The sequence below is a fragment of the Colletotrichum destructivum genome, chromosome 5 (genome assembly GCF_034447905.1).
Source record: "Colletotrichum destructivum chromosome 5, complete sequence".
Classification (NCBI taxonomy): Eukaryota; Fungi; Ascomycota; class Sordariomycetes; order Glomerellales; family Glomerellaceae; genus Colletotrichum; species Colletotrichum destructivum.
In genome coordinates, this window is record NC_085900.1 from 1818031 (window position 1) to 1845480 (window position 27450).

The 27450-nt window shown below is 55.9% G+C and overlaps 9 protein-coding genes across 9 annotated transcripts; 8 read left to right on the forward strand and 1 right to left on the reverse strand.

Moving 5' to 3' along the window:
* Positions 1 to 633: 633 nt before the first annotated feature.
* On the forward strand, positions 634 to 1799 carry CDEST_08141 (uncharacterized protein; the record flags this gene model as incomplete). The annotated part of the gene is made up of 3 exons (XM_062924300.1): positions 634 to 776; positions 845 to 1375; positions 1466 to 1799. 3 exons carry the CDS (start codon positions 634 to 636, stop codon positions 1797 to 1799), a joined length of 1008 nt encoding a protein of 335 aa, XP_062780351.1.
* Positions 1800 to 2061: 262 nt separating this feature from the next.
* Positions 2062 to 2605, forward strand: CDEST_08142 (uncharacterized protein; the record flags this gene model as incomplete). Its single annotated transcript, XM_062924301.1, has 2 exons — positions 2062 to 2238; positions 2291 to 2605. The coding sequence occupies 2 exons, from the start codon at positions 2062 to 2064 to the stop codon at positions 2603 to 2605; spliced, it is 492 nt and encodes a 163-aa protein (XP_062780352.1).
* A 1169-nt stretch (positions 2606 to 3774) lies between these two features.
* CDEST_08143 (Putative extracellular membrane protein, CFEM) lies at positions 3775 to 6297 on the forward strand. The gene is made up of 3 exons (XM_062924302.1): positions 3775 to 4687; positions 4749 to 5403; positions 5487 to 6297. The coding sequence occupies exons 2-3, from the start codon at positions 5329 to 5331 to the stop codon at positions 6030 to 6032; spliced, it is 621 nt and encodes a 206-aa protein (XP_062780353.1). The 5' UTR covers positions 3775 to 4687; positions 4749 to 5328; the 3' UTR covers positions 6033 to 6297.
* A 1996-nt stretch (positions 6298 to 8293) lies between these two features.
* On the forward strand, positions 8294 to 10666 carry CDEST_08144 (Putative solute carrier family 35 member SLC35F1/F2/F6). Its single transcript, XM_062924303.1, has 2 exons — positions 8294 to 8890; positions 8987 to 10666. The coding sequence occupies exon 2, from the start codon at positions 8998 to 9000 to the stop codon at positions 10366 to 10368; it is 1371 nt and encodes a 456-aa protein (XP_062780354.1). The 5' UTR covers positions 8294 to 8890; positions 8987 to 8997; the 3' UTR covers positions 10369 to 10666.
* A 1403-nt stretch (positions 10667 to 12069) lies between these two features.
* On the forward strand, positions 12070 to 12709 carry CDEST_08145 (uncharacterized protein; the record flags this gene model as incomplete). The annotated part of the gene is made up of 2 exons (XM_062924304.1): positions 12070 to 12100; positions 12195 to 12709. The coding sequence occupies 2 exons, from the start codon at positions 12070 to 12072 to the stop codon at positions 12707 to 12709; spliced, it is 546 nt and encodes a 181-aa protein (XP_062780355.1).
* A 365-nt stretch (positions 12710 to 13074) lies between these two features.
* On the forward strand, positions 13075 to 14906 carry CDEST_08146 (uncharacterized protein; the record flags this gene model as incomplete). Its single annotated transcript, XM_062924305.1, has 2 exons — positions 13075 to 14459; positions 14542 to 14906. The coding sequence occupies exons 1-2, from the start codon at positions 13079 to 13081 to the stop codon at positions 14904 to 14906; spliced, it is 1746 nt and encodes a 581-aa protein (XP_062780356.1). The 5' UTR covers positions 13075 to 13078.
* A 2378-nt stretch (positions 14907 to 17284) lies between these two features.
* CDEST_08147 (Putative glycoside hydrolase family 18, catalytic domain, glycoside hydrolase superfamily) lies at positions 17285 to 20888 on the forward strand. The gene is made up of 2 exons (XM_062924306.1): positions 17285 to 18389; positions 18460 to 20888. Exons 1-2 carry the CDS (start codon positions 17813 to 17815, stop codon positions 20499 to 20501), a joined length of 2619 nt encoding a protein of 872 aa, XP_062780357.1. The 5' UTR covers positions 17285 to 17812; the 3' UTR covers positions 20502 to 20888.
* Position 20889: 1 nt separating this feature from the next.
* CDEST_08148 (uncharacterized protein) lies at positions 20890 to 21339 on the reverse strand. Its single transcript, XM_062924307.1, has one exon. The coding sequence runs from the start codon at positions 21080 to 21082 to the stop codon at positions 20894 to 20896; it is 189 nt and encodes a 62-aa protein (XP_062780358.1). The 5' UTR covers positions 21083 to 21339; the 3' UTR covers positions 20890 to 20893.
* Positions 21340 to 21583: 244 nt separating this feature from the next.
* CDEST_08149 (Putative oxysterol-binding protein) lies at positions 21584 to 27317 on the forward strand. Its single transcript, XM_062924308.1, has 4 exons — positions 21584 to 22051; positions 22122 to 22288; positions 22523 to 25136; positions 25197 to 27317. The coding sequence occupies exons 2-4, from the start codon at positions 22269 to 22271 to the stop codon at positions 26391 to 26393; spliced, it is 3831 nt and encodes a 1276-aa protein (XP_062780359.1). The 5' UTR covers positions 21584 to 22051; positions 22122 to 22268; the 3' UTR covers positions 26394 to 27317.
* Positions 27318 to 27450: the final 133 nt, after the last annotated feature.

A 27450-nucleotide genomic window follows, 5' to 3' on the forward strand; every position in this document is an offset into this window, starting at 1 on the left:
TCGGAAGCTGGTCGACCAGAAAAGATTAGCAAATCTCTGGTTCGCGACCATAAATGAGCAGAGGCCTTATCGTGCAAGGAGTGTATGCTTCATTAACCCCGAGATACAAAACAACTTTGTCATCAAACATGCTCTGAGTCCATCTGCCCCCATGAGAGTTCTATTTCCCGACTATTTTGAGAATGCTCATACTAGGATGGACGCCGGGAAAGACGACGAAACAGGAGCCAAAGAAGACAATCGGGAGATCGAAGTCGAAGAAAAGACTCCGAAACCAAAGAACAGATCTTTCGAATGGCTCAAGAATTCATGCAAAGTAACAACACTTCTAAGGCTGACACTAAGGGACAGTGACGGGTTGAGGACTAGCAATAAGTGGAAGTGGTTGCGCACCAACGATACGCATGGCCTTTTGTTGCTCTTGAGAGATCACTTGACAATAGACAAAGCTTTACTGAAAGTTTTGATCCCAGCGGCCAAAAAGCTAAGGGTTGAGTGCCGAGGTGGCTGTATACGAGAACTGGTGGAGCCAGCAGTACCAACAGAAGCCCTACTCGAAGCGTGTCCCAGTTTGAATTTTTGAAACTGCCCGAACCCGAGAACAAGAACTGTAAGATACTTTCCGCGTTCTCGATGATTGTCGAACCCGGTTGCGTGTCTTACATACGAGAGCTTCAAGCGATATACCAATATCCTTCGGCCAAAGTTTGCCTTGAAGATGTGCGCCGGATATGCCAGTTCTTGTCTAGGAACAGGTTCAAGATACTCATAGACACGTGGTGATATCTCTCACGGACCTGTTTCTGGCTTCATGGTTCTTGAGTATTTATGCTAACAATGATAGCAACTTTTTCCGAGATGACGAGATCGGCTTGGTCTATCACCCGCAGCGTGGTTGGATTATGGTGAAGGGCTGCGTGTGGGAAACTCCCAAATGCTTTGAGAGCACAGTGACACTTTCCCGGCTATACGCTGAATGTGATGACTGTTTCAAGAGGAAGCTGAAGATGCGCAACGCTGGAGTACATGAGGCTGTTATTAGAAGCACCGAATGCATCCACGAGGGTTTCAAGTCCCTCGAGGACACGTGGTATGTGAATGACCCAAGTATCTTGGCTAAATCGTTCTTCCAAAGGGTGGATATACTGGATTTTGACGTCCAAGACATGGATCGGATTATGCTGTTGGTCAACTGGCTCAGTACCGAACACCGTCTTTTGAGCAAAGCAGTAAGTGAGAGCAAGTCGTGCGATGGTATGACACAAAATCAGATGGGACTGGTCCGACACCGTACAGAAAAAGGCCAGCTTTATCGCGCTGTAAGTCGATCGACACGGAGCCACAGGTGCGGATGCCAACTCTTAGACAAGCCTAGGTGAGAACCCCGAGCAAACGGTACCGACTTTCGAAGCCTTTCGAGTCTCCGCCCTGAGAATCGAAAGGACTCTTGACGGCGTCCAAGGAGAGGCTGGCGTCCGGCGTATCTCTACGAGAAAGAACGCGACCCTGTTCGAATCATCGTCCGCAGGAACCTGTTTGAAGACGTCGATCCTCGCGTCGAGCGGTCCCTGGTAGAGTTTTCCAGCTGCCTCTTTTCTATCAATGATTTCAACCGCATCCCTCTCGTCTCCCAGATCTTGAAGGTTGATTTGTCAGAAATCCGCGAACTTCTGGAGGAAGTCGATGTTCGTTGCCCCCTTACCGGTAACCACGACATGTCCGACAATGCACTCGCGGCAGTCACGCCGGAGGATACAACGAGAGCACTCGCTTTCGGAAAGACGACTGTTGCAGCGTAACCTATTCAATCTTTCATAGCCCTTTTTGCAAGCGAAATTGTCGCAAGCCAGCAGCGGAAGCGCTTCGAGGAGATTGGCCTCAAAGCAGAAGCATACGCGAGTTAAGTCATCTGCCAGAAATACTGCCTGGTTTACCTGAAGGCTCTCAAAGATCAACGACTTCTTCGAGAAGAGGATACTAGACTGGGACTCCAAGACGCATTGGAAAAGCCATCTCTGAGAACCTCATGGTTACCCGGCGTTCTGTGGTGATGAGTCAACGATGGCTGACTTCACATATACCGACAAAGGAGGAGAGCACATGCCACCAGTGCTTCAGAAGTTGGGAGCTCTCCCGGGCTTATGGTGCCTTCAGACCATCACGTACCACTTTGAGGTGAAAGGGACCGTGTTCGGCTGCGACGAACCTTTCCGTCTCAGCCAAAAGCAAATGAACCAGGTAAGCTCTGTCTGATATTTTCCTCTAGAGCGTATTTAACCCACCTCTGCAGGCTCGTAAGTATGCTTATAGGAACACAGACATCCCTTCCGACTTCTTCTTCAGTGCACGCGTGTACAATGTCGAGGCAACACCCGATCTTGGGGTTTATCCCGATCCATGGTGGCGTATCTTCAAGTGTCGTTGGTCGATGACCGCATCGAACAATGGGTTTTTCGATCACCCCTGCACGCCCACGAGAGAGTCTCTGAGCATTTTGGACAGGATGATTGTGTATTTGGTTTCATTTGATGGGGTAACGTTTGCCCCGAGCTCTTTGAATTGTTGGAGACGGGGACATGTGGACAGACCAGACAGACATTGTTGACATACTCCCCCTTTCGCCCTTGGTCAACAAAATCAGGTATTCCGTTAGAAAGTTTTGCAGTGGCCGCCAAGCCCGTTTCAACAGCATGAGATACAAGCCTCGGTACGTTGATGGATTAAAGGCAAATGCCGACACAGCCACAGACATCGTTTGTTCAAATCGTATGGCGGTGCAGAACAAGAAGGTAGGAGGAGTCTGCAAGTTTGGCCACCCCCAAAAGAAGCATGCGACCATCAGTGGAGGGGGGAGGGGGGTATATGGAGAGGAAAGGGCAGGAATTCAAGTCCTCCCTTGGGTATGTCGAGTCGCAACAGGAAGTGGACAGACGGCCAACAGCGCCTGCCACGCCGTCGCGACAGGACCGCGGGCGCACTTAGTTCGGTTAGTGGAGAGCCGGTTTTCGTTTCTGCTCGAATTTACGGCATCCGGAACAAGATGGCTTGGGTGTCTTGTTGCTTGCTGCTTGTTGCTGCTGCAAATTGTTGACATCCACGATCGTCCCACGGAGCATTTGTTGCGGGGGGACTCCGCCCTGCTTTGCTACGATGCGCAAAGTGCCGCTCCCCCCCACCTCCTCGGGCTTAAGCAGAAACCGGGGATCAGAGCTCGTGTCGGGTGGGTTTATTGCACGGCGGTGGTCGACATTTCCAACTCGAGAGATAGGAAGGTTCCAGAGGCCCGGGGAAGGCTCCAAGTCGTCGGGGCCCTATTCGTTGTTATTACAGAGTACTATTCCATCGTACTTCGTGTTGTCTCCACACCAAGCTGCCAGGTCCACGGGGTGACGGGTTGCGGTATGACACCAGTCGGTTGGCCTCCTCCTCCTCCTCCTCCTCCTCCTCCTCCTCCTCCTCCTCCTTCTTCTACTTCTACTTCTGCAGAATATTTCTTCTACTTCTTGGCCAACATCGAGTTTACTGAAAGCCAGGGAAGGAAGGGAAGAAGCCCATGTCTTCGAACTGGTTGTGATGAGGAAATGGTATGAAAACCGCGCGTCCGATTAGGCAAAAGCCAGGAAGGTTCAATCTTTTCAAATAGCCTTCGACCCGCCTGTCAAAATGAAATGAAGCGAGAAAACTCTATCTCTGCAGTATATAAAACCGGGTTTCCCGGGCCTTGGGTGTTGCTGAGAAGCGCCTAGGCAACTCAGCGAAAATACGTAAAGAGCATCCGTATCCCAACGTCTCTCGTCCCTGCAAGGAACACATCTTCAGCGAAACTCTGTTGAAATTGGGTTAAATCAGATGTCCGTGGCAGCCAGTAGTCTTGCAGGCTGTGGAGTCTATTTCCTTCTATTCTTGCACCCTGGTCCCGGCTTCCGGGGCGGCGGCCATTACCCCCCCCTGGTCTACATGTCACCTTACACGATGTCATGCCAACCCAGCCGGCAATCTACTCACGAAGACTGCAGTCGTCGACCGACAGGCTCGCATGCCGCTTTTTGGGTTGAATCCGTTGCTACCTCGACATGACGGCGACGCGTCCACTGGCCAACTAACGGTGAGGTGAAGAAGGCTTTGGAATTGGTGTCCTCGGAGAAAACGCTTAGCGGGATAAAGGGGGTTAAGATGGGCATACAAAGTGAGGAGAGTCCGACGCGGTCATGCCCTCTGGGTCGATCAATCCGATGTCTCAGCACAGCACGGCCGGCGGCGTCAACGCGTCGAGTCAACGGGCTCAAGCCACCTGCCATCCAATCAAAACGCACGGGTGCCCGTATTCCCTCCCGTCCTGTCCCCCCCTTTCCGCCGTCTCGAGTCTCTGCCACATTTCAAGGCTGGGGGCTAATGCGGGCAAGCTGCAGAGAGTTCACGGACGGGGACCTCGAAGCTACATTGCAGCTGAGGTGAGCTATTGCATATTAGATAGGTCCCGTAGATTGACGGACGGTGGGACGTGCAAGCTGACCTCCTGGAAGAATCTAGGTCTCTCTCTCTCTCTTTCTCTCTGTCCGTCTCTGTCCCTTGTTTCTGTCTTTCCAACGAGAAAGGGATAAACAATCGATGAAGCTCAACCGGAACCGCTCCCGTGAGCTCAATTGGGCCAATTACAGCGCCACAAGCTCGCACACACCTTGATCGAGTATGCTGTCAGGATTCTCCTCCGGTCCCCAAGTGTTTGTCTTAACCAGTCCTCCTCTCAGAGCAAAATTCCCCAGTCCTAGATTGCATGTTCCTTGCGAATGGAACCGTCCAGGTCCGGGGGGTCAGATCCACCGTCCACGTAGCTCGGCAAAGAGGGCGGCCCTCGAAGGCCTTCGATGGCTGCCGTATCCCTTGCCTCCTCTCCTCTTCTCTCTGTCCGTTCCAGTCCAGTCCAGGGCAAGGCTGGTCCCATGCCAACAGAAAAGGCAAGATGCGAGTCAACTGCCCTAGTGTAACCCCCCCTCTCCCAGCGACAACGGCACAACGCGCACGACCTGCGCGGCGCAGGTATGTGGAATAAGCTTTTGCAATGAAATGCAGAAGAGGGAAAGCCTCTGGACAGGGGTATCGTATCTGTTCATGGTGGCTTGCGCATATCCAGGACGCATATTTATGCTCCCCCTCCCCCTTCCCGTCTCCTTGGGTCGCCACCGTTAACGTCCCTCTTGAACCATCCTGTATCTTAATCCTAACGTCGGCTGTCCTTCGCTCTATAGTCTCCCGCCACATCACGAACCGAATCCAGTCCTAATACTTCGCTCTCGTTCTTCAACAATCAACTACCAATCACACTTCACAATGAAGTTCACCCTCGCTCTCGTTGCCGCCGGCCTCGTCGCCGCTCAGGACTTCTCTGGCCAGCCCGAGTGTGCCGTATGTTCACCACAACAACTCCTGACTCACTCACGACTGTGTGACCACCCATACAAGTCGACTAACACAACTCGTTCCCTTAGATCCCGTGTCTGCGCGATGCCATCCCCCAGGTCGGCTGCGCCCTGACCGACACCGCTTGCCAGTGCACCCCGGCGAACCAGCAGGCCCTCGTCCCCTTCGCCGCCTCCTGCCTGCTTGCCGCCTGCAACTCGGCCGACCTCGGCAGGGCCCAGGCCGCTGCCGCCGCCGCCTGCTCCGCCTTCCAGGCCACCGCCGGTTCTGCCCAGCCCACCGCCTCTGCTTCCGGTGCTGTTTCCTCTGCCGCCGCCTCGCCCTCGGCCTCCGTCTCGGCCGCCATTTCCTCCGCTGTCGCTTCCGCCAGCGCGTCCGCCAGCGCCGCCCTGTCCTCCGCGTCCGCCGCTGTCACCTCTGCCCTCAACGGCACTGCCGCCGTCAGCAGCGCCACCCTGACCGCCTCGCGCACCGCCTCCACCGCCAACCCCTCCGGCACCGGCGCCAGTGCCAGCACCACCACTGCTGCCTCCACCAACGCCGCTGCTCAGGGCTCCGTTGCCGTCGGTGGTCTGGCCCTCGCCGCCATTGCCGGCATCGTTGCCGCCCTGTAAGCGGGCCTTGGGCAGAAGATGTGGTGAAGTCTTTTTTTTCCTTTCCCCTTCATGCGGATGAGAGAGGACTGTATGTGTGGGATGAACTCTGGCCGGACGTCTAGAATGTTATGAGGATGGACGGTGGAACTGAGACAAGTAAAAAGGTTTCATGATCATGGCCTGTGGGTTGCCGGTGATGCAACGTCTTTCCGCGAGACACAGGGTAACATACTTTAATTGAATATACCAAACAATGTTAGACAATCACGCTTGCATGAAGGCTGTGGGCACTTCGCCTGTGTGTGCTTTCGTTCTATGTGCGCTTACAATTAGATTAATTCACGAGCACGGGACGGCTGTGTCACGCTCTCGCCCTGACACCATCTCGCAGTTAACCATGCTTAGCATGCAGGTTGGTACCAGGGAAACCAAAAGACGCTTCACCCGTGGGAAACGGGGTTCTCTGAACTTTCAAGGTCAAGCGTTGTCCAGTACTGTCGCCCTTCGTTGCGGTTGCGTTGAAGAGGGAGCGACAATGTTACAAGCTCGTGCAATGGTGAGATGTACTGGAGAGCCAGCCTTGACCGGACACCCTCGCGGAGTGGAATAAAAGCTCAACTTTGACGTAAAAAAGAGGACGATAAGAGCGACACATATATCTGATCTCTTTTCTTGGTGTCCATTCGTTTGAGGATGGCCGGCAAGAATTAGGTCAAACTACTACGGCCAAGGAGCAGCTGGACGCGAGGGGCAGACGATGACTTTGCCTGCCCATACGTCTTCGAGGGGGGACGTTATGTCGCCAAGTACCATTTACCTACATATCGATTTGTGCACTACTAACATCGCAACCTGTACTAGCTAGGGACTCATCAACAAGTGCCGGTGACAGTAACAGGAGCCTGGGCCGGCGGAGTGGGGCCAACCCGGGGACCGGCGCCGGGCGACGTCCGTGATCAACGCCGGCGAGCCGGTTTCGCGGTGTCTCGGGTCAAGTCCAGAACCAATCTGTAACCGAATACCGGTGCGTTGACCTTGGACTCTCGTCAGGTGATTGGTCACGCCTTGACTTCTAGGTGAAGGATGACAAGCAGGCAGGGGGGCCTAGGTGATTTTCCACCATCGGTTTGCTGGTGCTTTGCAAGAACACATGATGAGCCTGAGTTTCAGACTTCGTTGCATCTGTTATCACGAGCACTTCGTTTTATGAGTCTGTCTGTCATACTTAAGTCCAAACTCAGAGTCTTTTCAAAACATGCTGCTGGATTCAGTTCGAATCACTAAAAGATGAGGTTTCACTTGGGTTCTGCGTCTGGCTCCCCTGCAACTCCATGCTGTCACCTCGTGGCCCACAAGTCGTCTGTGGTTTCTACTTCCTCGAACCCCAACGTTCAAGCTCATCAATGACAGTTTCGAATGGGTAGGTACGTTGGGTTTAGCCCATCTTTGATTGGTCTCTCTATCAGATGTGTCTTGATGATATTATGTCATGTAGAACTCCGTGAGTGAGACGATATGGAATCAGAGACCTAGAACCAAGTCTGCTGGAAGTCTGCACTGAAAAGATTACCGATATTCTCGCCTACTTCGCGTGAGTTTACTTTGAATTCGTCTTTACTTGATAGTCTCTACTTAACTGCTATCAAACAGTAGCACGGTACGCCTTTATGGGTGGCGTCAGCTTCGCGATGACAATCTGGATGGGCAGCTCTTTCGGCTTCGGGGTTCGCAATGCAGCCATTCCAGCTGGTCACCACCATCCCCGACCTACAGCACGAGAAGGTGTATCTTCTGAGCTTGAACACCTAAGAGGCATTGCCCAAACTGACGGTCTCACGACGCTACTGCTGGCGGATTCCAGCCGAAAAGCTCGAGGATGCAACAGAAATGGCAAACTATTCGGTGGAGTGCATACGAAGGGAAAGGATTCAAAGGGCCCGCCAAAAACCAGTGGTTGGCGCCTACTGCCGGCCCCCCCCCCCCCCCTCTTTTGCTCCACTATTAGCCTGAAGAAGCACGCCAACACGGCCAGGTGAGCAAGAACCCGGGCTAGTCGACGGGGATCGCGTCCCCTAAAACGACGTGCTGGCCGGCGTGCCAAGCACTGGGAGAGGGCGAAACATTGGAAATCGGCCGGTCCCGCCATGCTGGGCCGGTTGCGGTGCAGCGGTGGAAGCGGTGGGCTGGCATTCCGGACCAGTCAGGCGAGCGGAGGCGTCACATGAAGAACCACAGGAACCACCAGGACCACACCCGGAACCCCTCAACCCAATCCATACCCAGCATGTATCCCTCGTGGCGACTGCGATAGCTCCCCACTACCGTCCACCAGTGAGTGGTCATCAACCCTTGGCGATAGCGATTAGCAGCTGAAAGGTTTTTTTTTCCCTTCCTCTTTCTTTTCCTTAGTCGGGTGACCGGGATCTCACCTCACCGTGATAAAATCAAAAGAATAAACCCCCAGCCTCCCTGCCCCTTCTACCTCCCACCACTCTACTCTTTCGCGACCGATAGAAAAAAGGGTGTGTCGACCAAAGTTCTGCGCCGGTCTCGACTGTTCCCCCCCCCTCCATCGTCACGCGCGGCAAACGAAAGGGATAGACATATCACTACCAGTGACCCCGCCTCCACACAACTTCCGACGACAACCATATGTTGCGCGCCGTCTCGGTCCTCTACTTCGCATACCACTTCCCGGCACATCAGTCCATGTGCCGTCCTATCGCGAGATAGACATAACAGCAGGCGACTTTGAGTCTTTGCGCTTGCTGACAGGGGACGAGAAAGACCAGAAGGCATCCTTCACTTTTGATACGATACATTAAACCCGAGAATACGTCGACAACGACATACGACTGATTGACCTCGCACGCAAGGTATGTCCGTTCACTAACCCCCAAACTACAATGAAGATGCTTCGCCCCCCCCCTCCCTTCTCGTACGGCGGCGACGAAGGCTAACCCCATCATCAGATCGCCGCCGCATGCCCGGTATCTCATCCCGCCTCGAGACCATCCTGTCGCTACCGCTCCTGCGCCTTCCCTTCGCCAGGCGGATCGTAGAAACCGGCACCTATACCGGCACCCATACCGACACCGACCCCCGCCGACAGAGACACGCCTACGAGCCGCTGCCCACCATGGACGACACGGCAAAGAACTTGTACGCGGCGCCGGTGACGACGACGCAGATTACGGCCGGACCCGACGAGTCGGAGCTCGTAAACCAGGGCCTGCACGACATCGAGGCGCGCAAGGTGCACTGGTGGAGCTACTTCACGACGCTTGACTTCTGGATCGTCCTCCTCATCGGCCAAATCCTCGCCCTGTGCATCACGTCGACCAACACCTTCACCTCGTTCCTCGCCAACAACGGCGTCTCCATTCCGGCCTTCCAGACCGTCTTCAATTACATCCTCCTCTTCCTCATCTACTTCCCCGTCACCATCTGGAAGTATGGCTTCAAGAAGTGGGCAGGAATCGTGGTGCGCGACGGCTGGAAGTACTTCATCCTCTCCTTCCTCGACGTCGAGGGCAACTACTTCACCGTGCTCGCCTACCGCTACACCAACATCCTCTCGGCCCAGCTGCTCAACTTCTGGGCCATTGTCGTCGTCATCGTGCTGTCCTTCTTCCTGCTGCGCGTGCGCTACAAGATCTTCCAGATCGTCGGCATCCTCGTCGCCATCGGCGGCTGCGGCGTCCTTCTCGCCAGCGACCACCTCACCGGCTCCAACGGTGGGCCCGGCGTCGACCTGGTCAAGGGCGACCTCTTCGCCCTGCTCGGCGCCACCCTCTACGGCGTCACCAACGTTGCCGAGGAGTGGTTCGTCAGCCGCCGGCCCGTGTACGAGGTGCTCTCCTTCATGGGCATGTGGGGAATGTGCATCAACGGCGTGCAGGCCGCCATCTTCGACCGCGACTCGTTCCGTGAAGCCACCTGGAACGGCCCGGCCATCGGCTACCTGCTGGGCTACACCTTCGCCCTCTGCCTGTTTTACAGCCTTGTGCCGCTGCTGCTGCGCATGGCTAGCGCCGCCTTCTACAACATCTCGCTGCTGACGGGCAACTTCTGGGGCATCATCATCGGCGTCAACGTCTTTGGCTACGCCGTCCACTGGATGTACCCCATCGCCTTCGTGCTCATTATCCTCGGCCAGGTCGCCTACTTCCTCGCCGGCAGTATGCTGGGCGACTCCAAGAAGCCGTGGCTGGGCGACAACCAGGAGAACGGCGTCGCCGGCCTGGGCACCGCTAAGCTCAAGGCCATTAACGCCGCGCGGAAGCGGCAGATGGGCACTCCTGGGGTGTCCGGCACCCGCGAGAGACGACCATCTGCCGAATCAGTTGTTTGAGGAGGAGCTTGGTTCGGGATGCGAGAGGAGGGGGGGGCACGGTTATATGTCTTGGTTTTCTCTTCATGGCAATTTGTCTTTCACCCCGCGATTCTGAGCTTGTTGTGGCGATGGCCGTGGACGACTCACAACGCTAGCCGGGACCGACGTGGTGAGATCCATGTTTTGATATTCCCGTGTTGGAGCCCTCCGCACGCACGTACATCATGTATCCCCCGTTATGCAAGGGGAACAACGTTACTACACTATTGGATATGCAAGACTTCACCACTTACTTATCGTATCATCAGCTGTCGTGCTTTTTTGTGCCGCGTCATGACTCTGAGCCAGCGCTCGACAGCTCTTGTGATCAGAACCTTCTGTCGGAAGCGCACCCGCGTGATTGTGCGTTTCGAGGTGGAGAACCGCACGGCTTCCCCACCGGGGTGCATTTTGATATCAACCTTAGCCGGCCGGGTGGAAAAAGGGGGGTCATTGACCGACCAGTGGCTCCGGCGCCCGGGATCGGGCGATTTGAACATCAGAGTTCAGAGACTTTTTATCCATCTCTACCTGCACCCGATACGCGAAATCGAACCCGAATAAGTGGGGGCGTGGCACGGAGTATTCCTTCTTGAATCGCAACTGGACTCCGAATCTGGCCCATGGAGCTGCTTTTGAAGGACAGGCAGGGAGGTTGCCCTTAAGGAAGTCTCTCTCTCTCTCTCTCTCTCTCTCTCTCTCTCTCTCTCTCTCTCTCTCTCTCTCTCTCTCTCTCTCTCTCTCTCTATGCGTGTGTGTGTGTGTGTGTGTGTGTGTGTGTGTGTGTGTGTGTGTAGCCCAGTTCTTCTCTTTCGAGAGCCCGGGCGTCATACCACGCCACGCCACGCCTTGCACACACTGCTGCAAGGCCTCGGTCAAATGTTCCAGAGTTTTCTCCGCCGCGTGCCAGCGCCAAGACGTGCAGCGCCCGTACCCCTCCGTCGCCCGCGACAGTTGTGCAGCTCGAGGAGTCGCTTGACCCTGAGAAAAGGGTTGTGCGACTCGACCCGTACCACACGATGTGCATGTGTATGTATGCGTGTACGCAGTCGCATGCGGTAGCTGTTCGCCGGTTCGTCGAAAACCTGCCACCGCATTGGAATTTGTAGATGGATGAAAGTTCCGCGCCCGGCGCCCTTCCCGAGTGACATTTCAATGGACCCACTCGCGGGCCGCCATTAGGGGCCCTTAGTAGCCTCTCATGTTGTAAGTTGTAATGTACCTGATAAGGCAAGTACATCATCTCAGTGAACCCTCATCGGTCACCACGTTCACTTGTTCTCGCTCATGTTGGCCACAAGGGAGGGAGAGAGTGTGTGAGAGAAATTCCAACTTCATTAAACTCCCGTCCGCCATTTCTTTCCTTTCTTCTCCCCCCTCCCCCCCCAAAAAAAAATCTGATACACGACGAAAGACGACGATGTGTGTTTGGAAGTAAGGAGACCTTCGCTATTTCTCCCTCCCTTTCGAACAGGAAACGACAATGGGCACTCGTAGTTCAAATACCAGCAGCAGTCCGGTTCGATGCGTCTCGGGGGGGGGGGGCTTCGTGTATCCTAGCCTTTTGGTCTTCTCTCTCGGCTCCTGTGGCCTGTCCTGCGTGTGATTCTCGCCGTGCTGATTGGCGTACGACCCCAAGTCCCTTGGACTCAGGCGCGCCCCCCGTTCTCGCCTTATACGATGTACACGACACGACGCCCTCGTCACTTCGGTAAGCTGGGTCTCCCTGTGACATCCCAAACTGTCGTATACAGACTCATCTGCTTCATCCGTTCCGTGATTTGCGCGAGATGGTGTCGCTCAAGATTTACACCGCTTGGTCGGGTCTCATCCATCGCCCAGCTTGTCACCCTCCTTAATCAAACAACCTTTCTCGGGTTCGTTATATAAGCCGTGGGTTCGGGCGCTCGAGGTCTTGCCATCCCGACGCTGGGATGTTCGGGCGCTCGAGGATCGAATCTCAGGAGGTCAAACTTTGTTTTCTCCTTCTGCCCAAAGTCTCAGGCGCAGCCACCGAGCAGGCCGCTTGCCAAGATATCCCCGTACGCTTGATAATACCGGAACCTCCTCCTGCTTTCGTCTCAGGCGCGAGGTAAACCCCCCCCCTCGCGGCTTTCTTTTGTCTCATTCCATCTCCCGATCCTCTTCCCCACGAATTTGTGCTTTTTCTTCTTCTACCCACAACAGCCCTGGTTTCTATCTAGTACCGACTGTTGGACAGACAGAGAGAGACAGAGAGAGAGAGAGAGAGAGAGAGAGAGAGAGAGAGAGTCCTCTTATTGCCGTCCCGACCAACTTGACTGTTCTCCTCCGACGATAACAGCAGGTTACTAATCATTGCGACAAAACGCAAAGTCTATATACGTACTGGCTCAAACCCGGCTCTAGCACACACTCACCGATTCGGCGGCGGGGCTGTTAACTCGCCCTGCTCTCGGGGATGCGGTCTGAGCTCAATGACCGGCTCGAGCGTCATCTGATATAGCGCGGGCTGCTCGCTCGAGTCCTTGGAAAGTTGTAAACGGATTTTTGTTCTTGCTCGTTTCTGCGCCCTCTGTATCGGTCGGGGCCCTCGGACGTAGAGCCGTTCACGGATTTTTCGACTTGACCTCGTTGCAATATTGTCAGCAAAGTCAGACGAGAAAAGAAAGCGACACAAAGATTCGAGGCAACTCACCATCAAAGGGCTATGGGTCCTGCAAACAATCACAGAATGATCACAAACACACCAGGGTGGGCGCTACTGGGTGGTAGCGCCTCCCGCCGATTTAAAGTCGTCATCGGTGCCTTGGTCCTCTTCATCGCATCGGCGGTTTTGGTCCTACAACCAGACTGGCATGTCGCCAGCTCCAGGCTGCGCGAGCCCAGCTCACACCACCAGACTATATCTGGGCCATCGACGAATCCTCCGACGAATCCTCTTCCAAACCCTTCGTCACAACCTCCGACAAGTCCTTCAACAGGTCCTCCAAACGAGAATAGTCCTCCAAACGAAGACAATCTTCCAAACGAGAACAATTCTCCGCCTCAGAAAGGCAGCGCTGGCATTGGGCACAATCCACGAACCGCCGTCTTATCACCCGACGTGGATGGTATTTTGCTGTCCGCTGGAACGCCCTTCTTCAGTTCTCCAAGCGGACGGCATGCTCTCGTCCTGCAAGATGATGGCGATCTCGTCCTCAACCGCGTGGACGCCGACGGAAGCTCCCACCCCCTGTGGTGGACGGGTACCGGCGATAAACATAAGGGCGGGCGTACCCTTTACGTCGACAAGCAGAAAGGTCATATCCGTATTGTTTTGAACGCCATGTTGAAGAACACCTGGACGAAGATATGGCACAGTGACCTGGAGCCGGCGTGTAGAAAAGCCAACAGTGGCATCGTGAAGCGCGACGGCGAGAGTAACCAGCCGCAGTCGACAGGCATGCTGGAGAGGGAACCCGGGCAACTCGAGCTCTCAGACGATGGAAGGCTCTCGATCGCCGGAATGTGCGACCTCTATGTCGCGCCGAGGGAGCGTGAGAAGGAGCGCAGCCTGGCCGTCATCGTCGCGGGGCTGTATAGGACCAACCACGTCACCTGCAAGACGCACATGGATAAGCTCGTGGCCAACCACCCGTCCTTTTCGAGGATCGATGTCTTTGTGTATGCGCTCTTCGAGCCCGCCGACGTCGACTTGTTCAAACGTACCAAGGAGTCTATCGAGGCGGAGCTGCGGGCATGCTACGGCTCGCACCTTCGGTCTGTCGATGTTGTGCCTGTGGAACGAGTGGAAATAGACTTTCCCGGTGGCAAAAACGCGACAGCGGCGACGCCGTGCAAGGGCAGGTTGCGGCGACTGAACAACCAGTTGAAGACGGTTTCGTTGGCGGCGCAGCAGTGGTGGGCTTGGAGCATCGCGAACGGATATATCCACGACACGATCCTGCGAATCCGGACCGATACGTCGTTCTGGGAGAGGCCAGAATTCAAGAGCCTGGAAGAGCTGGGGCAAAACACGCTCGTCCTGCCGCATCCGCGTGGCGAGCACTACTTTTACTGCGCCCGGATGAGCGGGCGAGTGAGTGTTGGTAAGTGAAATGCGATATGCCTACCTGAAGAGGCTTCTTTCGCCTTGTACAAGGACCGAGGCTGATTGCTGCACCTGAACAGGACCAAGCGATCAAATCGCCTACGGCAGCGCGGCTGCTATGGGCCATTGGCTGTACATGTACGACCGGTTCAAACAGATGGTGGACCTCGCGGCGGATGCCTCCAGACCGGCACTACGCGACTTCTCGGGGTGTGAGGTGATGCCCTCGGGTCCGTTGGCAAGCGACTGCAAAAAGCCGGCGCCGTGCTCAATAGAATGTTTGGTCGGGTGGTTCCTCGATGCTCGCGGGGTGGACTACCACATTGAATGGGGCTGGCAGCAGAGCCTGTGGAGGTGGAGAGACATCGGACCGGTTGGGGCAGAACAGGAGAGGCAGGCTGATATTGATGATGAGGTTGAAGACGACGGGATGTTGTGGGGATAAGGAGCTGATGTATCTAAAGCAACGGGAGGCTGTTTTTTTCGGTCTATCATGGTATGTTTTTGTTCTGGGAAAGCGTGGTGTTTGGGTTTGGATTTGGGTTTGGGGTTGTGACTGGGATTGAATGTCGTTTGGATACGCGTGGAACGTTGCATTCGGGCTGAATAAGAAACCAGAAACAGAAAGGCTTGAACAGGAAGCACTTGAGACTCGGGGTGGAACATAGTGAACCGCCTTGAGGAAAAAAACCAAACAAGAAATCCCCGACCACTCTGCAAGGATGATGACGAGATAAAAAAAATTCAGTTAGTCGAATAAGTCATTCACAATCCAATGGGACATTGTGAGGTAAATGATGCTATCACGAGGGTTGCTTACTTTCTACGGGGAAATATCTATAGGTAAGCCGTAACCGACACGGAAGCACACGATGTTGTCAAGGCACGCAGTGACGATGCACAAAGGCCTTTTCGGATGAGATAAGTGTTGATTTATCTCCATGGACGACGTATTCAATGAGATGTCGTCGACCTTGGGGTTTGCGTAGTACGGGTGGAGTTGGAAGAGGAATAGAAAGGCTTCCGTTCTTCAGGGGGTGGGAAAATCAGCGGGGTACATAGGGATGAGTGGGTCGTTCGTTCCTTGCTCTTGCCGTTTTGGGACAGCACCATGGTTGTTATGGAAGTACCTTAGGTACCTAGGTAGGTATTTATTCGTTGCTCTTTACTCAGTCGACTTTTTCTACTTGAGTAACGTGGAACAAATTGAGGACAGTCATCGTGGCATTTACAGTAGGCCACAAAGCATGCAAGACACGATATATTGACCGGTTAATTCAGACAGCAAGTCTGGAGGGTACAGAGCAACACTTGGGAAGCCTGCTTGACGGCGTCGGAGGAGCAAACCTGGCTAGCTGCCTAGGTACCTTGCATAACTGTGTTAGGTAGGTAGTAAACCATAGCGAAATGGAGGGTCGAGCATTTGAACCTGGCCCAGACGCTTCGATTTTCGCGCCAGTTACACAAGCCGTTTTGAGAAAGACGGTCTGGGCAGAGCCAATACCATCCAATGTGGATGACACCACCCGACGATGGCCGCTGTCACCAAGACTTTGAAGCCTCTTGGCAAGTGAACGAAACGGTTCTTCATAGTAGCCGGGCGAGCGATTACTTGGTACGTACTCAGTTGTTTCTCAAGTACGACTTTGGGGGGGGGGAGGGTCTCTTGGTCGGCCATGGTTCTCCGAAGTCCTCATGCGACTCGGATGTTGTGCCGCCCGCCTGCAGCCACTCATTTCCAGTCTTTCACCTTTCGGCTGGCGATGGGGGACAGGACGGGTAACCGACGTTCTGGGGTGGATGATATCCGAGTTTGACTGACCTTACCTTCATACGGGGTCCCGTGTCAACAAAAATGTGAGCAGAGCCAGTCCGTGTCTCCCGTCGCATAGAAATGCCGTTAAGCTGTGAAAGTCGGGGTTGGATTTGGACGTCGGGGGAAGCTGAAGTGGGACGAGTTCAATGTAGGTTTGGGGGCCGAAGAGCTCTGATCCCCAGCCAGGTAGCCGTCACATGTCGATGTCACCTGCGATGATGGCTTCGATCCAGGACATGCGCGCAGCGCAGGCATCGACACACCCTTGACCCAGCGCAAAGCTCTTCCCCCTGCCCTTTTTTATTTACCGAGGGGCTCACGCGCATCCGCAATCGCAACTTACACGAACTGGCCCTGAAGAGACCCTCGCCTTGGCATCCCCAGACAGACGTGATAGGATAGAAAGTGACCAACAACCACCTCACTGGCACACTGGGCAACTTTCAAGATTGCCATCACACCTTAGCCGAAATGGCCCGTCTTCAGGTTGCCCCCCTTCCCTTCTTCCGATCTATCCATCCACCAACTGGGCTGAAGAAAGCGGCCGGAACGACGGCCAGCTTCTGTCGTCCAAGGGACAAGGGGGACAGCGCGCTGTGGTGCGTTGGCGCCGCTTACACGCAGCTGGCCCCGGGTCAATTCAGGGGACCCGGCCAATCAGAGGAGAAGGATGACCCCTAATGTGCCCGTCGCTTGAATCCGTCTGAAGACGCTATTCCTGTTCCTGACCACCCAACATTGTGGTTAATTTTGCCGTGCAGAACCAGCACAAACGGGCTAATAGTAGCACTGCACTGAATAGGCGCTTGCCCGTTCGGGAAGCGGCGCCTCTCGGTGGGCCCACAGCCGCCCACGTCGTCTCTAGGTACTACAGTACGAATACTTACCTGCCTTGCCTACCTAGGTAGGTAGGTACCTAACGTTGCTCCAGCGCCACTTCACCTACGCTCACCACGCCGTCGTCCGTGCCATCTGCACACCCACTCGCCATCACACGCATCCTCCATCCATAATCACCGCTACAACTGTGCCTCTCGTCGGTCTCAATGCCTTGCTAACCTACCCAGCTACCTACCTACCAAGCTTGTCACCCATGCCTACCTTTCAAGCGCGAGGTAGTCTGCATCAGGGGAGGGAAGGGGAGATTGGTCTCCTGCGCCTCCACCACCACGGTTTACACCCGCGATGTGTCGACTCTAGGCGATATTTCGACGCCCGATGTAGTTAGTCGCTACATCGTCAGATGTTCTCTGGGGGAGAGGCAATGGTTCCGTTATGAATGGGAGCCCTTCTCCCGCCGTTTGCCTGGAATCCTTTTCTCTTTCCTTGCTTCTTCTTTACCCCCATCTCTGCAACTGTCAAGAAGCCAGAGACGACGGCGTGCGTTCTCAGTCGTGCAGACATCTTTGTCTGCGTCCTTTCGTTGATCCCAGATCACCATCACACTCTTTCCACGGCCTCGGCCACCTTACAATCATTGCAGAATACATACACACGGATACTCCCTAATTCCCTAATCACCATCAACCGTAAAAATGCTCTTCAAGAAGTCTTTCCTTGCCGCCGCGGCCATCAGCCCGGCCCTGGCACATTCCTCATCGCAACCCCAGAGCAAGGCTCCTTCGTCCTTTGGGGGACTCAGCCTTTACTGGGGACAGTACGGGGATCCTTCCGACCGGCTGTCCAGCTACTGTGATGCCCCCGGCGTCACCTCCGTTGCCGTGTCTTTCGTTACATACTCTCCCAAGAACAGCGGTGGATATCCCGGCACCAACTTCGCCGGCCACTGCGGCGGCGAGGTCTTTTACAAAAACCCGAAGACTGGAGAGGACACCAAGTTGATCATGAACTGCGACTACATCAAGCAGGACATCAAGCACTGCCAGTCCAAGGGCATCAAGGTCCTTCTAGCTATCGGCGGCTACTGTCCGACTGATGGCCCCTGCAGCTACGACATCTCCAGCGAAGATGAGGGTCACCAGTTCGCCGAGCTTCTGCACAAGACTTTCGGTCCTTACGACCCGACCTGGTCCGGCCCCCGTCCCTTCGATATCAGTGCCACCGAACACGTCTCTGTCGACGGTTTCGATTTCGACCTCGAATTCAAGTACCGTAGGTTCCAGACCCGACTCCAGGCAGTCTGCCCCTTATTCGGGATGCGAGTGACTAACACGGCCCACAGCCAACCAGAAGCCCTGGATCAGGATGGTTGAGAAGCTCCGCAGCGTCGGCATCTACTACATCTCTGCCGCCCCCCAGTGCCCGACTTCGGACACATACTTCCAGCTCAAAGAGCTCATCTACAACGCCCAGTTCGACTCCCTCTTCATCCAGTTCTACAACAACCCCGGCTGCCAGGCCTCCGATACCCCCAACTACGACGATTGGGAGAACGTTATCTCACAAACCTCCAAGAGCAAGGACGCCAAGCTCTACATCGGCGTCCTCGCCAGCCCCGGCGCGGGGTGGAACGGCTATGTCCCTCCCTCCAGGGTCAAGGAGCTGATCTGCAAGTTCAAGAGCAGGCCGCACTTTGGAGGCGTTAACATCTGGGACGCGACCCGTGGCGCCATGAACCAGATCGACGGCCAGGCCTTCCACGAGGCCGTCGCCGATGCTCTCAAGTACGGCTGCGACCCCATTCCTCCCAAGACGTCAACCACCAGCGTCTCGACCTCGACTCCAACCTCGTCCTTGGTCTCTTCGACCGCCATCTCGTCTACCGCCGTCTCCACAACTTCTTCGGCCAGCTCCACCGTTAGCTCCGAGTCTGTCAGCTCCAGCCACTCGGCGTCTGCTTCGGCGTCTGCTTCGGCTTCGTCGTCTGTCTCTGCCTCCGTTTCTGCCTCCGTCTCAGCTTCCGCTTCCGCCTCCCAAACCGGTACTGAATCCGTGTCTACTTCCACTTCTCCCAGCGCCTCTGCTTCTGCTTCTGCCAGCGCCTCCGTCACCGAGTCGGCTACTCACACCAGTACCATCACTTCACTTAGCAGCAGCGCCAGCGTTTCCGCCAGCGCCTCTGCTTCTGCCAGCGCCTCCGTCACCGACTCGGTTACTCACTCTAGTATCATTACTTCACTGAGCAGCAGCGCCAGCATTTCCGCCAGCTCTTCTGCAACCAAGTCCGCTACCACCTCCGACACATGCGATGAGGATGACGAGGACTTCCCGACCACGACATTGAGCAACTCTCACTCTGCTACTCCCACCGTCACTGGTACCGTTACCGGCCCCACGAGCTCTGCTGATGTCACCAAGACGGCTTCTGACTCTGCCACCGGATCTGCCACCGGATCTGCCACCGGATCTGCCACCGGCTCTGTCTCGGACAAGCCCACCGGAACTGCTTCCGTCACCGAGTCTGCCAAGAACACCCTCACTTCCTCCGAGGAGCTGGTGACCAGCACCGTCTACACCACGAAGATTACCACCGTCACATCCTGCAAGCCCGAGGTGCCTTGCACAACAGGTCAGGTCGTCACGGAGACCGTCCCATGGTACACCACTGTCTGCCCCGCTACGTCTACGTCGTCTGTTGTTGCCGTGACCACGACGACTGCTCCCCCTCCCCCTCCCCAGTGGGTCACGAGCACCGTCTACGCGACCAACACCTACACCATCACCTCATGCGCTCCCGATATCCCATACTGTCCCGTTGGCCAGGTCACCACCGAGGTTGTCCCTGCCTACACCACGGTCTGCCCGTACACCAGCACAACGCCCGCCGGCGACAGCAGCAGCAAGCCTTCGGGTGACGCACAAGTCCCTTCCAAGCCGTCTGACAATGTGCCTCACCCCCCCAAGTCTACCGGCGAGGCCCCTAAGCCTCCTGTTAGCCAAGGAGGTGACAAGCCCTCGGGCGACGTTTCCAAACCGACCGGCAGCCAGGGCGGCAACCAGCCTTCGGGCGACGCTCCCAAGCCGACCACGACCCCGGCCGGACCTGGCGGAGAGAAGTGCCCCGGTGGAAAGCACTGCCCGGGCGGCGATGAGGACAAGACAACATTCATCTACACAACGCTGACGGTCCCTGTCACGGTCGTCAAGCACAACTCCACAATCTTGGGTACGGGCTCCAGCTACAAACCCACCCCGACGGGCGGGTTCCCCAGCTATACTACGGCTGCTCCCGTGCCCAGCAAGCCGGTCCAGGCCGGAGCCGCCAAGATTGGTGGTTTGGGCGTTGCGGGCTTCGCCGCTCTCGCCGCTGCTCTTCTTTTGTAATGCGGATGAACGATGATATGTGCGTCGGAGGGGTAGGCTCAGCATTTGCTTGGTTCGATTCATGAGATGTATAAACACGATTACTTTTCCGTACATGTGCTGCGCTTCAGTCACGTGAGAATGAGGGACGCGGTTCCTAGGATGTAAATGCTTCAATGATGTATTGCCCACTACATAACTGGGCGCCCTAATCAAGAAGAGTTCGGTTGAGAAAGGACCATGATGCATCGTCTTTCGCCGTGGGTTGAGGGTTTTGTTGCATAGGACACCCGCATGGATAGGTGGTCGTGAATCCGAGGTCTTCCGGAAACATGGGCGAGTTTTGTGACAGGCGCATTGAGATCGATTATGCGGTAGTAGATACCAAGATAAGCTTCCCCGCTCTCCCACGTTCACGGCGGGCAAATGCGCGGCGACCGGACGAGGGCGCCAAGGCAAAGGGATGGATGGATGACAGGACAGTTACTCTTCAGCTGCGCGTGCGATACGGGTACAGTGCAGTAGTTCTGGGTCAACGACCGCCACAGGGGTGGGGTGGGGTGTTGCGCTTTCACCTTCTCAGAGAGCAAAGTAAGATACATACCGGAAAGACGACAGGTTCGCTTTATCCCGTTTCCATAGGTTCCATGGCACACGGAAATGGCGACGTCTCATTGGGCAAACGAACCGGTGCCGTGTGGTTTCGTCACCACGGGCCACGGGCCACACATCCAAGACGGGAACGTCATTACGTCGGATTTGCTGCAAGGACGGAGGGGAGGGGATGAAAGAGGGAGAGAGAGAGAAAAGAAGGGGGGTTAAGCAAATTGGCAACTGATACTGATCAGGTTTAGGGGTTTTGTTTGAGTGATGATGGACTGAGAGGGATGAGGCCGCTTTCTAAGATCGTCATCGTCGAGAACAGGTCAGGGAAGTTCCTCAGCTCAACCAACGGGGCTATGTAAAATAGCGTCGATACCTTACGTTCGAGTCTTTTCTCTATTCCAACCTAAGGTGGGTTTGGGGGGGCGGTTGTTTTTGTCATTGAGACAGATAGTGGGGAACAACAATGAGGGACAAAGAAAGTAGCTGAATGCTACGGTCCAGTATCCATCCATACACATCCCATCGCCGTGTGCCTCCAATCCAGCATTTATTTTCCTCCTTCGTCCTCGGTTTCGTTCTCGCACGACTGGTAGAAACCTGGCAGCAATAACACCAACCACAACACCACCACCACCACCGCCACATCTAGCCGCTTCTTTCCTCTGCCCTGCTTTAGGGTACTTGAACACCCCCCCTGCAACATCAATATCCATGGTGTAATTCACCATCGCCTGCACCTGTCTTTCTCTCTCTCTACATCTCTCGCCTAATATTCTGTACTCACTAATCATCTCGCTCTCCCCCTCCCCGTCATTCTCTGTTGTCTGATTCTCCCTCATCGCTCATCCTCTTCCGTCCACCCCACCACCCCTCTCCTCCACATCTATCCTCCCCCTGGCCTATCAGAAGGGTCCGAGAGGCTCCAATTTCTCCTGCGAGGAGGCATAACCTACCTACCTTTACCCGTCAGTCCCCATCCATATCCATCCCTCCCTTCGACTCGCCTGTCCCTTATTCACCAGCTGCTCCATCCAGTCTACATTACCTACCCACTAAGGGCGGACCCAGACAACTCATATAAACTCACACTATCCTTACGAGAAAGTGGAGATCCCACTTCGCTGGCCCGCGTCGTAAGGTTGTTGCTCCGTCGGAAGCTTGGCTTCTTTGCTGCTCTGCAATATGTCGGACGCTGGCGATAGGTACGTGGACGATTTCTCCGTCTTTATGCATTCCACCTGCCCTCGGCTTCCATCACCACCTCACAAGTCCCCTTCGCTCCCAAACACCATTGCCTTCCACGGTACGGCACCGTTTCCCTTGCCAAGAGACACTGCTGCACACACACACTACACGCGTCCTGTAGCGACTGCGACAGCAACTGCGACTGCAGCCCGACCTTGGCGACATACAAGCTAACCCTCTCCTGATTCCAGCACCCACAAGCGGTCAAAGTCGGCTGCCGCCCTCTCCCTCCTGCGACGAAATCACTCCCGCGGCGACGAAGATCCTTCCAACTCGGATGACGGAGCGCCGCTGACGTCGCCACCATCTGCAGCGACATCCCATACAAACATAAACATACCCATGGCCCAAAACGCCCCCCGCAGCAACGGGGCCAACAGGCTCTCTATCTCTCCTTCCATGGGCCGAACCCCCTCCCACAATAGCCCGCCGTCTGCGACTATCTCCAAGATGAGCACCACCGCTGCCGCCGCCGCCGCCGCTGCTGCCTCACCGAGCGAGAAGGGCGTCTCCCTCGAGCAGTCTGTTCGTAAGTTCCGCATAGTCGAGGCCCTGCGAAGCGGCGACACTGCCTCCATTTCCAAAGCGATACGCGACACCGTCGAGGGCGGCCCGCGCACGAGCATCTCGTCCATAAACACCCTGAGCGGTAGCGGTCTTGACGACACCACCGTCCTGCACCTCGCCATACAATGCGCCGAGTATCAGGTCGTCGAGTACGTCCTGTCCGACGGCGCCGGCACAATTGACATCAACGCGAGGGACAAGGACGGTAATACCCCGCTGCACGTGGCCGCGATCCAGGGTCGGACCCAGGTCGTCAAGCTCTTGCTCGATCAGAAGGAGATCAACGACGCCATCGCCAACCACCAAGGCCGCCTGCCCATCGATGTCGCTCGAAATCCCGATATTTTCCAGCTGCTGCAGCTCTCGCGGTCGCTCTTCGCCGAAAACAAGGTCAGGCAGATCCAGGGCTTGATTGCGCAGAATGACTACAAGGCTCTTGAGACTGTGCTGGAGGAACCCCGCCTCAAGCAAATCCTCGACATCAACAGCACCGAGTTTGCGACTGAGCCGACCACTGTCCAGGCCGGGGGAACTCTCCTCCACGAAGCTGCCCGCAAGAAGAACACCCAGCTGATCCAGGTCCTTCTCCTTCACGGAGCCGATCCATTTCGCCGAGATCGCAAGGGCAAGCTCCCCCAGGACGTCACCAAGGACGATGTTACACGCGCCATGCTGAAGCGATCACCCGCTGCCGTCGCGGCTCAGAGAGGCATCCAGGAGAAAGCCGTTCTCGGCCAGGCGGCTTCACAGGGCGCTGGGGCCTCCGCCTCGGGAGACCCCGTGGCTGGGCGAGAGGCGCGGGAGATGAAGGGCTACCTGAAGAAGTGGACGAACTACCGCAAGGGATACCAGCTCCGATGGTTCGTCCTCGAGGACGGCGTCCTGAGCTACTACAAGCACCAAGACGACGCCGGCTCCGCCTGCCGCGGCGCCATCAACACCCGCATTGCCAAGCTGCACATGAGCGCCGACGAGAAGACAAAGTTCGAAATCATTGGAAAGTCTTCTGTCAAATACACACTCAAGGCCAACCACGAAGTCGAAGCGAAGCGCTGGTTCTGGGCCTTGAACAACTCGATCCAATGGACGAAGGACCAGGCCAAGGAGGAAGAGCGCCAAAAGGCTCGTGGCGCTGAGCTTCTCAGACAGGCTAAGGCTGAGCAGGCCGGAAAGTCGCCCGAGCTTTCTATTAACGACGCCCACAGCGAGAGTGCCAGCGTGGCCGACACGAGGAGGAGCAGTGTGCAGATCCCCAGAACCATGTCGCACAGCAAGATGTCTGTTCCCAGAAGCGACTTCGCCGGCGCGAGTACCGTCGCCAGCAACGACGATGATTTTGCCGACGCTGCGACGGACGCTGGCCAATCCAGGGCTACGAGAAACGGCCACCTGGCACCCGACGACGACGATGACGACGACGACTTCGAGGATGTCAGCAGCCGTGAAGAACCTTCTGTCTCCAAGGACGCATTCAACATCACCGCCCAGTCGGCCAAGCTGCAGCTCGACACCATTTCCGCCGTCAACGCTGCGATGCTGGCCGAGGCCTCCAAGAACCCGAACACCATCGTCTCCGACGCCAAGGTCACCCAGGCTCTCACGACATATGACGCGGCCGTTCGAAGCTTGACGGGGCTTGTCGGAGACCTTATGCGGATTTCCAAGGATCGCGATGCCTACTGGCAGTATCGCTTGGATCGTGAGATTGACATGCGCCGCATGTGGGAGGAGAGCATGGCCAAGGTTGCCAAGGAGCAGGAGATTCTGGAGGAGCGTGTTGACCAGGCCGAGGCCAAGCGTAAGGCTGCCAAGCGTGCACTCCGCGAAGTTATGAACGAATCGCCGGCGGCCGCCAGCCAGAAGCCCGAAGCCGGCGACAACAAGGTCGATGGCACCGAGACCGTGGAGGCTTCCGTAGGAACGGACGACCTCGCGACCCAACCCAAGTCGCCCAGCAGACCTCTGTCGAGAAAGCAGACAGTTCTGGACCAACTTGAGCTGTCGGATTCCGAGTCAGAGGATGAGGATGAGTTCTTCGACGCCGTTGATGCCGGAGAGGTCGAGGTCAGCCAGTTGCCGCCATCCGATGCTGCAGCTACGCCCCATGAAGAGAAGAAGGAGCAGCAGCTGGTTGTCTCTGGTGGTATAGATCTCAGCAGCTCTTTCAAGGGTTATGAGAATGGTATCAGAACACGCCTCAAGATGGATGCGGATGATCGGCCTAAGATTTCACTCTGGGTAAGTCTCTGCAACACATGATCATTGTCATCTTCAACTCACTAACCGGCGCACGCACAGAGTATTCTCAAGTCCATGATCGGCAAAGACATGACAAAGATGACGTTGCCGGTTTCATTTAACGAACCGACTTCCCTTCTTTACCGCGCTGGCGAAGACATGGAATATGTCGACCTTCTGGACCAAGCTGCTGAACGATCCGACTCGATTGAACGTCTCATCTATGTGGCTGCCTTTGCTGCCAGTGAGTACGCGTCTACCATTGGCCGTGTTGCAAAGCCTTTCAACCCTCTGCTTGGAGAGACCTTTGAATATGTCCGCCCTGATAAGAACTACCGCTTCTTCATTGAGCAGGTCAGCCATCACCCGCCCGTCGGTGCTGCCTGGGCTGAGTCTCCCAAGTGGACCTACTGGGGCGAATCAGCCGTCAAATCCAAGTTCTATGGCAAGTCCTTCGACATCAACCCTCTTGGCACCTGGTTCTTGAAACTTCGCCCCACAGCTGGAGGCAAGGAGGATCTCTACACGTGGAAGAAGGTCACGTCCTCCGTCATTGGCATCATCACCGGCAACCCCACCGTGGACAACTACGGCCCCATGGAGGTCAAGAACTGGACGACAGGCGAGGTGTGCCACGTCGAGTTCCAGCCGCGTGGTTGGAAGGCGTCCAGCGCATACAAGATTTCGGGCAAGGTGCTCGATGCCGACGGCAGGGTGCGCTACAGCATGGGAGGCCGCTGGAACTCGAAGCTGTACGTTCGCCTGACGCCCGGATACGAGGCCACAGTCGACGACCCCGGCGACTCAGCGTCGATCGAGAAGGGCGGTAGCATCACGGACCCCAACAGGGCGTTCCTCATCTGGCAGGCGAACCCCCGCCCGCCCAATATTCCTTTCAACCTCACGCCTTTCGTCCTCACCTTCAACCACATCGACGACAAGCTCAGGCCCTGGCTGCCGCCGACGGACTCGCGTCTCCGTCCGGACCAGCGCGCCATGGAGGACGGTGAGTACGACTTCGCGGCCGAGGAAAAGAACCGACTGGAGGAGGCGCAGCGCACGCGGAGACGGCAGCGCGAGGAGAATGGCCTCGAGTTCCGCCCGGCGTGGTTCGAAAAGGCGAAGTGCGAGGTCACTGGCGAGTCGTACTGGAAATTCAACGGCAAGTACTGGCAGCAGAGAGAGAAGGCCGGTCCCGAGGGGGATCCGCAGCAGGCCTGGGACGGTCTGGAGCCCATCTACGAGGACGCGAAATAGGAGGCTCGCGTCGTTGATATGGATTTTGCGGGGGTGGTGCAGGAGAGGATTCGGGAGAAAATTCCCGAGAGTGTTTCGAAGAAGACGTCAGTGCCCGAGGGGATGCAGATGCGGCTGATGGAGGGACCAAAGGGTATCCGGTGGGCTGTTGCTGGGAAAAGGTAGTTCCTCCGGGGACCCCGAAAGCCTGGATCGACAGAGTAGCACAGATGATGGTAGTGAAATAAACAATCGCTCGCTCTTGGTAGATTCTAGCCCCGTCGTATGAGCTTGTTGTGAATACGATGACCGCTTTCCACAACTGACCTTTGGGTGTTCTTCTGTGCTGTGCTTATGGAGAGTATCGTGGGATCCGGATTACTGATCTAAATTACTGATCCGGGAGAACCAAGGGTTCTGGGCTATAGGCATAGGCAATGCTGGTAATCGTGCGCGGGTTTGAAGGAGAAGCCGAGCCATCGTCGCAAGTGCACATACACATGGTGGTTTGCCCATCCTTCCGCCGGAGTGACATACGCTCTGCTTCGTGTGTTGTCTGGTGCCAGCCACGAGGCGCCTGCATCGGGAGGACATTGCCATATAACCAGGCCGTTAATGCCAATGAAGCAAGCCGAAGCAGAGACCGTCGATGAAAACAGTGTTCCGTGTTCCGTCTGCCATTCCCCCCTCCTCCCTTGCAGTTCGGGCGGCGCGGCGGACGAACGTAAGCCCCAACACTTCAGGAACCGGGGTCTGTCTTGATCGAGAAGAAGAAGAAGAAGAAGAAGAGTGGCGGGCGAGCTTGGGGATCGGGACCACCCCGCCAAGAAGCTTGTGATGCCGTTGGGATTTTGCAACGTCCGGGATTAGGTATGTATGTACGCACCCATTCCCGTTCCCGGATCACGCACCTCGGTGAAGGCAGTGGGGGCATTTAGGGGGAGGATGTTCAGCACTACCTAGGTACCTAGGTTGAAGATGACAATTAGGTCCCCACTTCTGGACCTCGGCACTTTTCCCGCCTGAACACACTGACCAATGGCCCATTTAGGTAACACATTTAGGGGGCCTGGTCGCG

Bases quoted from the DNA above. Each gene is read 5' to 3' on its own strand.
- CDEST_08143 (XM_062924302.1), top strand. From the start codon at position 5,329: ATGAAGTTCACCCTCGCTCTCGTTGCCGCCGGCCTCGTCGCCGCTCAG. The intron at 5,404-5,486 runs GTATGTTCACCA...TCGTTCCCTTAG, and splicing joins CTGGCCAGCCCGAGTGTGCC to ATCCCGTGTCTGCGCGATGC.
- CDEST_08148 (XM_062924307.1), bottom strand. From the start codon at position 21,082: ATGTATCTTACTTTGCTCTCTGAGAAGGTGAAAGCGCAACACCCCACC.
- CDEST_08147 (XM_062924306.1), top strand. From the start codon at position 17,813: ATGCTCTTCAAGAAGTCTTTCCTTGCCGCCGCGGCCATCAGCCCGGCC. The intron at 18,390-18,459 runs GTAGGTTCCAGA...CACGGCCCACAG, and splicing joins CGACCTCGAATTCAAGTACC to CCAACCAGAAGCCCTGGATC.
- CDEST_08149 (XM_062924308.1), top strand. From the start codon at position 22,269: ATGTCGGACGCTGGCGATAG. The intron at 22,289-22,522 runs GTACGTGGACGA...TCCTGATTCCAG, and splicing joins ATGTCGGACGCTGGCGATAG to CACCCACAAGCGGTCAAAGT. The intron at 25,137-25,196 runs GTAAGTCTCTGC...GCGCACGCACAG, and splicing joins GGCCTAAGATTTCACTCTGG to AGTATTCTCAAGTCCATGAT.
- CDEST_08144 (XM_062924303.1), top strand. From the start codon at position 8,998: ATGCCCGGTATCTCATCCCGCCTCGAGACCATCCTGTCGCTACCGCTC.